Source organism: Neopsephotus bourkii, unplaced genomic scaffold, assembly GCF_033783945.1.
Source record: "Neopsephotus bourkii isolate Nb327-2 ecotype Australia unplaced genomic scaffold, CSIRO-AGI_Nbou_v1 NB_1660, whole genome shotgun sequence".
Taxonomy (NCBI): Eukaryota; Metazoa; Chordata; class Aves; order Psittaciformes; family Psittacidae; genus Neopsephotus; species Neopsephotus bourkii.
In genome coordinates this window covers 719,856-735,198 of record NW_026902134.1, presented here as the reverse complement: position 1 = coordinate 735,198, position 15,343 = coordinate 719,856, and the positions used below count along the sequence as shown (strand labels likewise).

At 53.2% G+C, this 15,343-nt stretch overlaps 1 protein-coding gene across 1 annotated transcript; it reads right to left on the bottom strand.

Moving 5' to 3' along the window:
• Window positions 1-12,055: 12,055 nt before the first annotated feature.
• Window positions 12,056-14,102, bottom strand: LOC133224028 (ras-related protein Rab-11A-like). The gene is made up of 5 exons (XM_061375258.1): window positions 13,970-14,102; window positions 12,829-13,024; window positions 12,558-12,751; window positions 12,403-12,483; window positions 12,056-12,233 (listed from the first exon to the last, which is right to left on the bottom strand). The coding sequence occupies exons 1-5, from the start codon at window positions 14,007-14,009 to the stop codon at window positions 12,094-12,096; spliced, it is 651 nt and encodes a 216-aa protein (XP_061231242.1). The 5' UTR covers window positions 14,010-14,102; the 3' UTR covers window positions 12,056-12,093.
• Window positions 14,103-15,343: the final 1,241 nt, after the last annotated feature.

The following is a 15,343-nucleotide window of genomic DNA, read 5'->3' as shown; positions in this document are numbered from 1 at the left end:
GGGCATTGGGGTGGGTTTGGGGTTGGGGGGGGGGTCCAGGAGAGAAAAAAGATGATGCTAATAATAATAATAATAATGCTAATAATAATAATAATAATGACATCCGAAGAACAAACGAATGAGTGAAAGAATAAATTAATTTAAAGAGAAAGAAGAAAGAAGAAGAAGAAAAAAGAAAAAATTATTTTACAAGTTATTTTTTAAAGCAGAAAAAGTGAATAATAAAATGGAAATGAATAGCAAAAAAAAAAAGCCAGAAATTGGGAAGGGCAAACGATGCTCCAGCCTGCAGACGTCTTCTGGAGAGCAAGTCCTCGGGACGGGCGCACTCGGTTTAGTTCAGTTTCTTTATGGTGGTGAGATTGGGACTTCTCGGCGTGGACCAAGCCAGGCCATCGGGATCGGATGGGGAAGGGAGCAGGGATGCGGGCCCTGTGGGCTACTTCATCTTGGGTCTGAAGGCCCTGCTCTCCTCCTCCTCCCCAGGGATGTCTCAGCCCAACTGGGAGCTCGGCAAGGAACAACTGGGAAGAAAGGAAAACGGATGCCAGGGATTTGGAAGAGACAGCAAAGAAACCATCGACCTCTGGGAACCTGTTAGAACGAGGGCACAACTGTATTACCTCAAAGATTTAAACACAAAAAAACAAAACAGCTAAAGAACTTTTATTGTTTTCCTTTTTTTTCTACAAAAATGATAATAATACTTAAAAAAATATAAAAAAAAAAAAGAAAAAAACACACACACAAAAAAAGGGAGAAAATCCTTAAAAAGAAGATGAAGAAATGGAAGGTGCCGCCGGTGCAGGGGGTTCGGAAGAAGCCTCCTGGAACGGCACCGGGTGCGGAGCAGTTCTTTTGTTCTTCTGAGCCGCCGTGGAGTCTGGAACTTTGTTCTTTCCTTCCCTTCTCCGAGCAGGGATTTGTTCCTCACACGAATCAGGAGTCACTAACAGGGTATTTCAACCGCGGTCCTGCGTTCCCATCCGTGGCCGGAGTGGATCCACTTTCCACGGTGCCGGAGTTCCCTCTTCATCCCTTTCCTCCAAGTGATGCCAGCTGCAGCTACACACGTGCACAACACCCCTAACATTGGGCTTTTCTTTTCTTATCGCGTAGAGATTATCTATCACACCAAAACCTAAGAGAGACGATCATGCAATACAGGCAACGAGCCCCCCCCCCCCCCAAACCCAACGTGCATCCCACCAGGAAGCAAAAAAACCCAAGAACCACCCCAACTTTCTAAGAGAGGATTTTGTCGTCGTCGTTGTTTTTAAACTGGACCAAAACCTTTTGTTACCCAAAAAAACACAAGTGGGAGGGAGCTGGGGGGGGATAAACTAGGAGAAAGAAGTATTTCTTTATGGACCAAAACCTCGCCGCTGGCCTTTGCCTGGATCTTCCTGAGGTTGGCCGCTTTTATAGATTCTATTTTTTTCAGAAGGAAACACAAAAAAAAACCCACAAACCACCCCAAAAATTTGCCTTGTTGAACGTCCTTGAATCCTTTCAAGACTCCTGGTTTTGTTTGAATGAAATACTTTTGGAAAGCCTTGGGAAGCGGGGAGAGGATGGGCTTCGAGGCTGGCTTCGGTGCCGCAGGCACGCGAGCCCCAAGCCAGCACCTTCACGTCATCAGGTTTGTTCAGCCGGTGTCTGGATGCCAAAATGCTGTGATGGTAAAGATGTGTGTTGGGTTAAGCTATCGAGTACCGGTTATACCTATCTATAAGTGTATGTGTATATATATATATAGGCACTTAACTCATCAAGCACCTATATATATATATATGTGTATAGAATCATATATATATATAATTTGTCTCCCACCACCACCGTTTCTCCATTTCCTACCCCTCGCCTTCTGCTCACAGATCCCAAACCCTGGTTTTGAACTGAACCAACAAATATCCCAACTTGTTCTGCTTTTCCCCTTCAGTTACAGGAGACTTTGTGTTCATCGTAATGGCATTCCTGGGAACATCCCCTCTTCCGCTCAGTTCGCTGCCACTTGCTCCCGGTTGCTCCCTCCATCCCAGTGGACTGAGCTTGCCCCTTTTGGGGTGCTCTGTGTTCACTAAAGATCCGCTTTTGGTCTTTGGATAACGGGTGGAAGGGCATGGAATGATGCTCCTCCACCAGGGTGCATCAGCGGTTACCTAGGGGCAAGAGGTGGCTGGAGGGGTGGGTGATATTCCCAGGTTCCGGAGTGGATGCTGATGTTCTGGAGAAAGGAAAAGGCAAAGAGATGCTGTGCTAAAGGGGCACTGGCAGGTGGAACTGGTACTCGCTTCCTCCCCAGAGCTTTAACTGATCTCCAGACGTGTGGTTCTCCCGGCCCTGCATTGGGAGCGCAGGTCGGGATGGGAGAGCTTCCCGGGGGGAAGGCGCCGCGTTCTGGACCCGCCGTTGTGGGTACCATGGGGTGATGGAGGGCTGGGGGTGCTGGGCTCCCAAAGCCTCCCTGGCCCGGTGCTGTCCCAGGGCACAGAAGCCGTCTGTCCATCCATCCATTCATCCATCCATCCATCCATCCCTCTATGCATCCCTCCATCCATCCATCCCTCCATGCATCCATCCATCCCTCCATCCCTCCCTCCATCCATCCATCCATCCCTCCCACCCCTTGGCAAAGGCTTCCGAGCCCTGGCCACCTCTGGCCACATCCTTTCTAAAACTGGTCCTCCTTCAAAATCTGCCTTTGGTTTGGTCCCAGTCAAAGAAGGGGAAGGGAGAGGGGGCACATTCCTGTTCTCCGGGTGGAAACCTCTTCCCTCCCCACCACACCACCTCTTCCGTGTCCTGTGCCCCCATCCCAGGGTTGGATTTGAACCGTTCCTTGTGCAGGATTCTCCTGCTGATGCTGAGAGAGTGACTGGGGCAAGAGCTGGGGTTGGGAGGGCAAGGGATGGGTCCGGGTTGCGGGGGGGGGGGGGGTTCAACCACCCTTGGAAGGGGCGTTTGGAAGCGTTGGTGTTGGTGATGATGGAGGGGATTGAGCTGGGAATCGCATTGGGAATTGCTTCCCCCCCCTCACCCCGGGCCGATGTGTTAGTTGAGTGGCTATAGTCGTTCTTGGCTGAGTGAAGTCTGTTCGTGCTAATGATGTGAGCAAGTTTTAATCAATGTCTTTCTTTGATTGGCAGGTTATGAAGAGGTGGGGGGGGGGAATTGGGGTGGGGGGGGAAGGAGACACCCATGATGGGGACCTGGGGTTGGGGGGGGGACCTGTTCTAGCACTGACCCTAAGGAGTGGGAAGGGGAGGGAAGAGGGAGGCTGCTCCCGTTATCTCCTCCCTTACTAAGAAGCGAAAGCGATGTAAAAGCCTCCTGCATGCTGAAAAATGGTAGAGAAAATGAGGGAAAAAACCACAAAAAAAGAGGTCTTTTTAAGAAAACAAAAAAAAGGGGAAAAAAAAGGAAAAAAAAAAACACAAAAAAAGGAAAAAAACAAGCAAACAACAAAAAAAGGAATTCTGACCCAAACAAACGTCCATGCTTGATGGGAACCGGAGCGGGGTTATCCGTCCGTCGGTCCAGGCGGCACCGTGCCCCCTCTCTGCAAAGGTTCCTACTCGAGTCTCCAAGTTGGCCTTTAATAAAATCTTCAGTTCCAATAACCTTTATATATATATATATATATATACACATATATATATACATATACATATATATTAAAAGAAAGCTTGATGTAGCAGTTCTAGTTTAAAAACGAATAGGAAAGCGTTTCGGCCCCCGTTTCCTTTTTGAGTTCTCCCTTTCCCCATCCCGCACCTCATCCCGACTCCATAGTTTGATGTAGCAACTTGGGACGAAAGCAAAACCAGGCGCTGTAAAACGCACCGAGAGCTACCTCTGGCCTGAGAATGGGGCTGCCCCCCCCCGGAATGGGGCAGTGCAGGGTTGGGGGGGGGCCCTGCAGCCCCGGGTGCTGTTGCCATCCATCCATGAGGAGCCCGGTTGCGGGGCTGAAACAACAGAATTTGCATACCTATTTTTTGGGTTTTGTTTTTTGTTGGTTTTTTTTTCTCTCTCTTTTTAAATATATGTATATATATTACAAAAAAAAAGGCAAAAAAAAAAGGCAAAAAAAAAAAAGCTTAAAAAAGAAAAAATCAATAAAAACAAGAAAAATGCCCATGACCTTAACTATTTGCTCTGACTTGTATCTTCCTTGATAGGTGACTAAAACTGGCTTGTTGGTCCGATTCACCAGCAATAACTCAAGTTAACTAAAGACAGAGCCCTCCTCCCGGCACCCTGCCCTGCTCTGCACCAGGGTCCAAGCGGCATTCCCTGCTTCCCTCTTTCCTGCCACCCCACAGGGATGCTCCTTGCAATAGGAGCAGCACTATAAACCAGCTAGGCTCAACCTTGCTACCTTCACCTGCCCTCAGCATCCCTCCCATTTGGGATGCTGGTGTGGCAGCATCCCTGTGCCCAGGGAGGCAGAGGAACGCTGTCCAGGTCTTCCCAAGCCAACCCAACTCTTCCTCCCTTGGGTTTAGGAGCAGCAAAGCTCTTGCAGGGAGCCTGGTCCTCAAGACCCCCATCCTTAAGGCTTTGCTTTATGGCTAGTGAGGAGCCCACCAAAGCGGGGGGCTCCTGGCAGTGGTAAAGCAAAGCACGTGCAGGATGGGACCCTCACAATGCAAGTGGCTGCTGCTGGTTTCCCCTCGGGGGAGCAGGGAATGGAGTGCTTCCATCTAGTGGGAATGATGGAGCCAGTGCGGGGATGAGGACCTGAGTGGGACTTGGCACGCGCGGTGGGATGCTCTGCGCACTCATCCTGCGTCAGGTCCCCAAAACCCAGGGGGTGCTGAGCTGTTAGCAGGAGGCTTCCAGGTGCAGGCAGGATCAGACTCATCCAGGGGGATGGAGTGGGCCTAGGGAATGGGGCCGACTCGGTGCCGGATGCCACTGGGATGTGTGCATGCACCAAAAGCAAGGGGGGCTCCGGTGCTTTGCTCCATGGGGGACTCATCCTGCAGCCTTTTCCTTGTGGAGGCAGAGCCGATGCGGGAGCATCCCTGGTCCCAAGGTGCTGGAGTGGGGAGGTGATGCCAAAACCTGCTGTGGGGCCAGGGATGCGTGGCCAAGGGATGGTGACAACAGGTAACAAAGGGAAAGCCGAGGGAGAAGGGATGCTCGTGCTGCGATGCCATCCTCCTGGACAGAAATTATATAGAGACTAGCGTGTATTATAATGCAGAACAAAAGAGAAGGGGAAAAGAACCAAAATTGGATTTATATTTAATGAGGAGATCCTATAAAAATATCTTGTCCTAACTCCCATTTGCAAAAGTATTTTTCAGCTGGAGGGAATAGCTATTATTATTTTTTTTTCTCTTTTCTTTCTTTCTTATATAAAAAAAAGAAGAAACCTAACGAATAATCTCCATCCATACCAAGGCTCAGACTGTTAATACTGCGAACCTCGGAAATCACTGCTCCACCCTGTTCCTTTGCGCGTTGAAGGGTTTATTTTGATGCATTTTACTGGTGTTTTTTAAAGAGAAAGAGAGAGAGAGAGGAGGGAAAAAAAAGTGGAAAAAAAAAAGTAAAAAAAAAAAAAAGATTTTAAAATTAGAACATTTCTTTATAATTTAATATTCTATTTTAATAAATGCATTTATTACGTGTAAATGTAGCAAGGAACTGGGCTAATAAAAATACTTTTTATTAGGTAATTTATTATAAGGAGAAAAAAAAACAAAACAAAAGGATATTTTATTTTATGATAAAGTGATCCTTAAAAGTTTAGAAGGTTTAGAATATATGTAGGTTAAAAAAAAATACATTTGTATCCAGAGTATTGCTTACAAAGTGTTTTTAATATATGTTTCCTCTTTTTGTGTGTGCGTGTGTGTATGTACAAGGTGATAGTCATGGTGCAGATTAAGCCCTTTCCAGAAACGAGACTTTAACGCAGTCGGATGTGTTTAAGCAGAAGGTAACAAATAAAAGGAGAAAACAAGCGAAAAATGGTGATTAAAAACCACCAGAAATAGGACAAAAAAAGGAAGAATCGGAACCGTGGAGCCCCAGCCTTGGCTGTGAATCCCTTTGCGAGGGCTCAAGGGGCTTTGTGGGCTCGGATGAAGCTCTTTAGGCTTGGGGGGCTCGGGGGGCAGCGTGGCCCCAGTGAGCCCCAGTTTGCTCCCAGTGGGCCCCATCCATGCTGAGAGCATCGCCCACTGCTCCGGGTCCAACTTCGACCTGGTGCTGCATGGAGATGGGTTGCTCCCGTTGAGTTTCCTTAAGGAATGGTTGCTCCCATTGGGTTTCCTTAGGGAAAGGTTGCTCCTGTTGGGTTTCCTTAAGGAATGGTTGCTCCTGTTGGGTTTCCTTAAGGAATGGTTGCTCCCATTGGGTTTCCTTAGGGAAAGGTTGCTCCTGTTGGGTTTCCTTAAGGAAAAGTTGCTCCTGTTGGGTTTCCTTAAGGAATGGTTGCTCCTGTTGGGTTTCCTTAGGGAAAAGTTGCTCCCGTTGGGTTTCCTTAAGGAAAAGTTGCTCCTGTTGGGTTTCCTTAAGGAATGGTTGCTCCCGTTGGGTTTCCTTAGGGAAAGGTTGCTCCCATTGGGTTTCCTTAAGGAATGGTTGCTCCTGTTGGGTTTCCTTAGGGAAAAGTTGCTCCCGTTGGGTTTCCTTAAGGAATGGTTGCTCCCGTTGGGTTTCCTTAAGGAATGGTTGCTCCCGTTGGGTTTCCTTAAGGAATGGTTGCTCTCGTTGGGTTTCCTTAAGGAATGGTTGCTCCTGTTGGGTTTCCTTAGGGAATGGTCACTCCCACCATGGTTTCCTTGGGCACTGGGAAGCAAAGCTTGTGTTCTTCCAGCCAGCACCACGGGCCCCATCCTGCCCCAGGGAGCAAGGGACGAGTGTTCCTTGGTTCAGTTCGCAGCAGGGAGCCTGGGATAAAACAGCTCCTTGGAAGAGGCCAGAGGATTCCGCGTCCTTCCCAGGGTGGGAGCATGCTGGCAGGGATGCTCTGCCCATCCATCGCCTCCCTTCAGGCTTTGGTTCCATGCGTGCCTCCCAGGACAGGAGTGTTTTATCCCCCTATCCATCCTCCTCCTTATGGAGCTAAGGGCTTGTGCAGGACCCAACTGCTCCTGGCCAGCTCCAAGCCATCCTGGATAGGGGAGTGTCACCCTTTCTGCTCCCCCCCAAGCCGGAGAGGGCACCCAATGGCCAAGACAACCGATGGAAAAGCCATCCTGGAGCCAGCATCCCCATGGGAGGCTTTGTGCTTGCAGGGGGAAGCTCTTCAGCCTCATCCCTATGGGGTCTGCAGGACCTTGACCTGAGTTGGGATGCGTTGAAGCTCTTCAGCCTCATCCCTATGGGGTCTGCAGGACCTTGACCCGAGTTGGGATGCGTTGAAGCTCTTCAGCCTCATCCCTATGGGGTCTGCAGGACCTTGACCCGAGTTGGGATGCGTTGAAGCTCTTCAGCCTCATCCCTATGGGGTCTGCAGGACCTTGACCCGAGTTGGGATGCGTTGAAGCTCTTCAGCCTCATCCCTATGGGGTCTGCAGGACCTTGACCCGAGTTGGGATGCGTTGAAGCTCTTCAGCCTCATCCCTATGGGGTCTGCAGGACCTTGACCCGAGTTGGGATGCGTTGAAGCTCTTCAGCCTCATCCCTATGGGGTCTGCAGGACCTTGACCCGAGCTGGGATGCATTGAAGAGCTCCGGAGCATGGAGGGTCCAGCACTTCCATATGAAGCCAGCCCATGTCCCGCTCCCTTCCAAGCAGGAAGCTTTGGGGGATGCTTCTGCTCTGTTGCCTTTCAGAGAAGCGTTTTAAAAAGCAGATTATTATTATTTTTTTTTTGGTGGTGTCGTTTGTTTTGTTTAACCAAAAAGGAGATAAAAAAAGGAGAAAAAAGAAAAAAAAAGAAAGAAAAATGTTGATGGGTATTAAATAATAATAATAATAATAATAATAAACGTTCAAATTTATTTCCTATAATCCTAGAGTAAAGATGAAAAGAAGATTAACTAGTTCAAATAGTAGATGCTATCCATATTGTTTAATCTATAGTAGAGCCAAGTGATCCCAGACAGAGCAGAATGTAATCGAAACTCCCAAGCAAGATCAAGGAATCATTTGTAACTTCCCAGCAAATTCCCATCTTTTTGGGGGGGTCCTGTTTTTCCTGAAGCAAAGAAAAAAAAAAAAACCCAACCAAAAAAGGGATGGAATAATGGGTGGGTTTTTTTAAGAAAAAAAAAAAGAGACATTTGGGGGGTTTTGGGTTCTTTTTTTGTCACTAAAACGAGGCAGATTTGGTTTGTCACTGAGTAAATCACGGCTCAGGCTCTTGGGGCTTTGCCTTATCCCGACCTCCGGGTTGGGAGCAGGGAATTGCCAATGGGAAAAGGAGAAAGGGGCCAATTCCTGCTCCTTTTCCTGCTGTTTGGAGGTCTCCTGGTGAGGAGCGGGTGGGAAGGAGCAGGGCAGGAAGCTGGGATGAAGCCCCCTCTGTGATGTGATGGGCAGCGCTGAACCAGGGGACCCCCACTTGGGTTCTTCCCTCTCTTGTCTCTTTCCTTTTCCCTTTGGGATTCTCTTGGAGCCGGAGGAAGCCTCGCACCACGCTTGGCACCGGCATCGTGCAGGGTGCCAGGGCCCTGGGGCCTCTTCAGTGCCAGATGCTCCCATGAGGGAGCCTCGATCCATCATCGTTGTGGGGTCCACAGCATCCCTGAGTGCCAGCGGAGAGGGGCAGGATGTGCCCCACACTAGGTTAAACCCTGGTCCTTGTGGGTCACAGAGCCAGGCCATCACTTTGCTCCCGAGCATCAGTGCTGCACCAACCCCCCCCCTTGTTTCCACGTTACAAAGGACCCAGCATCAAGGCCGTTACCATTAGAGAAGCAGAAGAAAACCACTCTTGAAAGGGGCTTACCTCCGGGGTCAGCTTTTGCTCCTCTCCTCTGTGTCCTGGCTCACCCATTGGTGATGCCCTTGAGTCGGGAGCATCCCTAAGGATCCTAAAAGCCTTGGAGACCAAGCTTGTGGTGGTGGTGGGGGGGGGGGGCAGCCACTTAACCAGCATTCCTTCAGCAAAGCCATGCAATAGGTTAGGACAGGAAGCGAAGACAGTTCTCATTCTGCACATAGCACTGTGAATGCGAGCGGGTTGGGAGCGCCGGGCACAGCACCTCCTGTGCTGGCAGAAGGGGTTGTGCTCGGTGGTACCAAGCCTCCTGGTCGCGCAGGGTGACCAAGGGGCTCTTGTTTGCTCTTTCCTTTTCGTTTTACCTCATGTTTTTTGGTTTGATACTTGAAGAAGAGGCAGTGATTGACATTGGACCATGGGTGATGCCCTGGGCTGCAGAGTGGATGCACTTTAGACTTGTATGGCGAGAGCGGGGTCCCATCCTGCCTCTGCAAGGTTCCCTCGGTGTCAGCACCGGCAGGGGTAGAGGCAGGATGGGCTGCTTCTCCCAAAGCCCTTTCTAGGGTGTTAGGGAGCAACCCCTGTTTCATTGTGGGGTTTCGCACCCTATAGAGGCTCCCAGTCCCATTCTGCTCTTAGCTGACCTGGTGGAAAACCCAGCCACGACCCTGCTGGGTTCTCCCTCAGTTTTGCCCATAGGGAACGCTGGGCAGCTCCTGCCTTTCCTCCTGTGGAACTCAATGGGGTGACTCAGTTGGAATCTGAAGTGGCTTCAGCATCCCGCTGGATGCGCTCCAGCATCACCTCAGGGCTGCTAACGCAGCCGATGGGAAGTCACCCCCAAGGAAGTGACACTGATGGGAAAGCTGGAGTCGCTCCATGGGTGCCAATGGAGCCACCCTCCACCCGTGGCACTGCTGATGGCAGAATGGGTTCGCTGGGCTTGAGGTGATGCTTCCCAACCGTACCCTCAGCTCCTGGGGGCCGGGATGCAGGGATGCGCTCCTGGGATGCTCTGCTCCTCTGTGAGCCAATCGCAGGGTGCGTTTTCCCTTTTCCTTTCGGTTTCTATGCAAGAGAATGGGAAAGAAAAGGGGGAAACGCCCCAAATGAGGGGCCAGATCCTGCTCTGCAGCTGAGGCTTTGCTGCGGGGCTACAAGCAGCCTTAAGCAGCCGTGAAGGGCACGTGGAGCCGTGGCGGGGAGCAGCTCTGATCCCAGCTCCAGGGGAATCAATCCCTTGGGATGCCCAGAGCAGCCCCCATTGGGACCTGCAGAGATTCCCTCTGGCTCTGCCCTGGTATCAAAGAGCTCCCGGTGGGATTTCCCATGGGAAACATCCCAACCGGATCCCCCCGCAGCCCCTCATGGCTTATTGCTCGGCCCAGCATCCCATCAGCTCCCCTTCATCCTCGCTCCAAGCCATACAAGGGTCTGTGTGTATCTGCTCTCCCACCGCATCCGGGTGCTGTATCCCAGAGTCCTGCTCCGTGGTACTCCCAACCTCGCGCTGAGCCAGCCCTGTGTGGCCCTTCCAAGTCCATTCCCTCTCCCGTTGTGTTTGCTTTGATGGATTCTTCATCCCCCCCTTTTCCTCTTTTCTTTGAACATCAATAGGAAACCTGTAGTAGGGATTGTTACTATTGGAAACCGATCACACGTTCCATCCCGGTATTCCCATCTCTCCGGCGTGACGCAGAAGGAAAGGCCTGAGAGGGACATAACCGAAGCTAGAGTAGAGTTAGGCTCGTCGTCTGAGTTTTGAGGCATATATAGGGTAAGGGGAGAAGGAAGGGTGGAAAAAAAAGGTGAAAAGAGAAGAAAAACTTAAAATGATGATGTTGCACAACTTGTAGAAAACAAAGAAGGGAAAGGGTTAATGTATTAAATGTGCTAAATTACATTAAGAACTTAATTTTATTAAAGTATTATTACTTAAGAAACTCGGGCTCTGCGCTTGCTTTCCGGATGCAGGGGGCAATCCTCGAACCATGGGATGCAATGGGATGAAGGGAGCTCGAAGCTTCTGCAGGGGCAGGGACCCCTTCCGTATGGATGGGGCAGCCACAGCTTCTGGGTACCAGTGCCAGGGCTGACATCAGCCCTTGGCATCGCGGGCAGCGTGGGGCTGGGGTGGGTTTAATGCCCAAGGAGGGGTCTGGTTACCCCCAATGGAGCTGGCACACCCCCCCCCCACACTCATCCTGTGCTATGGGAGCAGGATCTGACCCCCAAGCCCTCCAGCAAGACCCCCAAGTGCTGCCCCTTCTTGCCTCTCCCTCTTCCTGATGGGGATGCAGAGGTGGGATGCTGGAGGTGGGGATGCTGGTTCCCATTCCCAGATTCCCATTGCAAGGATGAATCCCAGTAAATTGAGTACTGGGGGGGGGGGGAACATGGAGAGACAGAGACCCCCGGACCCTGCGCTGGGATGGGGACACGCACCCAGCACTATGGGGAATAGGGAGTGAAGCTGGGGCCATCGGCACCCATGGGTGCAGCACCCGCTCCATCTAGTGGCAGCCCGGTTGTCACCAGCCCCACCAGTGATGGCACCGGAGTGGGGCAGGATCGTGCCTTCGGGGTCCCATGTGGGTGGCTCTGGCCATGTAGGGGGACCACTGCCCACCCACAGCATCCCCTTGGCACCCCCTTAGGAGATGTCCCCAGTGGAAAGGATCCTAGAACCATGGAACCACCTCAGAGCTCATCTCCATCTCCCCCCTGGCAGATTCAAGCCTTGTCCTGTCCCTACCTGCCCACACCAGGGTGCCCCAGGGCTGCCCCATCAGCACCCAGAGGCTCACCCAGCCCTTGGTGCAGAAGGGGCAGGGCTGGGTGCAACCCAAAGGATGCACCCAGTGTCCCCCTCCCCACCCTGCCCTAAAGGGCTGCACCCATGGATGCTTGCGCTTACTCAGTGCCACCCTGAGTCACCCCATGGTGATGCCTTCAGGGTTAGAGGAAGCAGGGACACAAAGGGATGCCAGGTCCCAAACAATGAGGGAGAAAGGGAGAGACCCTGGTGGGGTTTTCCCCTTGCTGTTTGTGTAGGTCCTACCTAAACACAGGGCAACCCTGATGGTGCACACGAGGGCAGCGATGCAGAAGAGGGGGGCCTGCAGTGAGGTAGAGGGTGCTAAAGGTGATGCCATCACTTGGTGGGTGGTTCTGGGGGTGCTCAGATGTTCTGGCAGCAGGGTCCCTGCCTGCCCTCCTGCTGCGTGGGCAGCACCCGGATGGGCTCGATGCTGGTGCTGGGGCCGAATTCAGCCTCCGGTTGCCCTGGGATCTGCCTCTGGGACACGATGCGGTAAATCTCTGCCAGCAAAGGGGAGAAACAGGAGCTGGAAGTGAGGGTGTCAGTGGGGGGGACCCCCAAAATACACAGCTCCAAAGGGGGCAAACACCCTCATCTACCCCCGAGGGAGCAGGATCCCACTGCAGCAGGGTGCTGGGAGAACACAGTGCCCAAAGCCATCCCCCTTACCCGTGAGGATGCTATGGAACGCCGTCTCCACGTTGGTGGAGTCCAGAGCAGACGTCTCCAGGAAGGACAACCCATTCTTCTCTGCAAGGACAAGGGTGAGCTCGCACCGGTGCCACGAGCCCCAGCTCCGGGATGGGGATGGGGGATGCGGGTACCTGCAAAGCTCTTGGCCTCATCGGTGGGCACGGCGCGGAGGTGCCGCAGGTCGCTCTTGTTGCCCACCAGCATGATGACGATGTTGGCATCGGCGTGGTCCTGCAGCTCCTTCAGCCACCGCTCCGCGTTCTCGTACGTCAGGTACTTGGCGATGTCATAGACGAGCAGAGCCCCCACTGCCCCACGGTAATAGCTGGGGTACAACAAGGGGATGGGGTCACAGCAGGGCCCTGCAATGGGGACACCCCATGGGGATGCAAAGGGACTCACGCGGAGGTGATGGCGCGGTACCGCTCCTGCCCGGCCGTATCCCAGATCTGAGCCTTCACCGTCTTGTTCTCCACTTGGATGCTCCTGGTGGCAAACTCCACCCCGATGGTGCTCTTGCTCTCCAGGTTGAACTCGTTGCGGGTGAAGCGCGAGAGGAGGTTGCTCTTCCCCACCCCGGAGTCCCCAATGAGCACAACTTTGGGGGACACACACACAAGCACAGGGTCAGCCCCGCTGGACACCCACAACCACCTGGGAACACCCCTAAAGAGCAATCCTGGACCTTGCCAGGAGTTTCCTTCCCAGCTCCAGGGATGGGGAACCTCCATACACATAAAGCACAGCAGGACCCATGTGGAGACAGCCGGGCCAGAGAGGCCAAGCACAACCGGGTCTCTTTGCAGCCCTGATGATGCACAAGAGACCTGGTCTGAAAGGAAGCATTATCCGCCTCCTCCTCCTCCTCCTCCTTGGCTGGTCCCTATGGAGCCCAGTGGGACAGGCTCCGGGACGCTTTATCTCGCAGCTCCCCCATCAAGTTTGTTGAGTTTATGACTCAAAGGGGGTGGATTTTGATGGTATTTGGTTATTTCTCAATGCCCTCGCTGACGATTCCGAGCATTCCCGGATGCAGGAGCACCCCCGCGGGACCCAGCCTGGGGGCAGGATGCGGTGGGGGGGGTCTCACAGAGAAAGGATAAGGAGGACTCCAGCAGCATCCTCTACCCCGTGCACTAAGGCACTCGGTGGGCATCACATCCCTGGCACATCACATCCCAGCTTGGAGGTGGGGATGGGAACAGCCTGGAGCTCCAGGCTGGAGCCGCAGGGAAGGAGCCATGCCCAGGATTCATCTACTCTGAGCCCCTCCAGCAGCACCAAGGCCCTTGCATTAGCACAAGGACCACAAACAGCCCCCCCCAACCCCTCCATCAGTCACAACCATGGCTTCAACCATCTCCAACCACAGCAGCAAGCTCCATCCCAACACCAGACCTGTGCCCATCTCCCCCCGCAGGTCCCCATCAACGGGACGCTGTGTGTTATATCCCAGTATATCCCAGCTCCACCCCAAGGGCACCGCAGGGAGGCTGAGACCGGGCTCAGCTCATTGCAGGCATGGCCAGCGCAGCAGACCCACCTTTGAAGAGGTAATCGTACTCATCGTCCTTGCCCCGCATCCTGCCCAGCACCGCAGCCCCGATCCCACTTGGCAGACTGGGATTTCCGGGCCCGATCCAGCCCTGGCCGGGGCTGTTCCCTGCGCACTCGGAGGTGGCCACAGCCCTTCCTCCTCCAAAGCCATTGGCTGCCGGGGCTGCCCATCACCGGGCAGGTGCCTTCACCTGGGCCAGGTAAAGGGGCAGGTATGAGGCTGCTCTACGGCCCTGTGAGACCCCCCCCCCGGCCGTGCATCCTGCATCCTGCATCCTACATCCTGCATCCTGCATCCAGCTCTGGAGCAACAGCACAAGAGGGACCACGGAGATGCTGCGAGGGCTGGAGCATCCCTGCTCTGGAGCCAGGCTGGGAGAGCTGGGCTGGGGCAGCCTGGAGGAGAGAAGGGTCCTGAAGGGGAGACCTTAGAGCAGCTCCAGTGCCTAAAGGGGCTGCAGGAAGCCTGGAGAGGGGCTTGGGATGCAGGGATGCAGGGACAGGACAAGGGGAATGGCTTTGACCTGCCCAAGGGGGGATGGAGATGGGGTCTTAGGCAGAAGCTCTTCCCTGTGAGGGTTTTGGGACACTGGGATGGGTTGAATGGAGAAGGTTTGGGTGCCCCATCCCTGGCAGTGCTCAAGGCCAGGTTGGACACAGGGGCTTGGAGCATCCTGCTCCAGTGGAAGGGGTCCCTGCCCATAGCAGGGGTTGGAGCTGGATGAGCTTTAAGCTCCTTTCCAACCCAACCCATCCCATGGTTCTATGGCAGCAGGGGAAGGCCACCAGTGTGGCTGTGTGCCACCAACAGCGACAGCCAGGGCTATGCTCTCCATGCAGAACCACAGATGGGAGATGGGAGCTGGGCTGCCTTGCCTTGCCCAATGCAAAGGGAAAGCCAAGTGCCCAGAACTAGGGGAATCCAGCAGCAACTCTCCCATTTCCAAGCACTTGTGGATAACTGAGGCCAAGACATGGTTTGGTGCCATGGGTTAGTGGTGCCCTTGGCAGTGCTTGGGATCACGGTTGGACTCGATGAGCTTGCAGGTCATTTCCAACCCAGTTGATGCTCTAAGCCCCCGAGGATGTGGGGATGTGGAAAGGCTGCAGGGGAAGGGGGCACAGAGGGAGCCCATGTCCTGAAGCGTGTCCCAGTGGTTGGGACCAGAGTCCTGTAGGAATTCCAGCTCAACAACCTGCCTTTCACAAGTCCTTTAATGATGGTGTCACCATCGAGCTGGACACGGAGAGCACCCAGCTCTGCACCGTGCAGCCAGGAGGCACCGTCCCTGGGTCCTGCCGTCACGCTTGCCCCACACATAGGATGGGGACAGAGCTGAGCGTTGCCCCATGGCTCCTT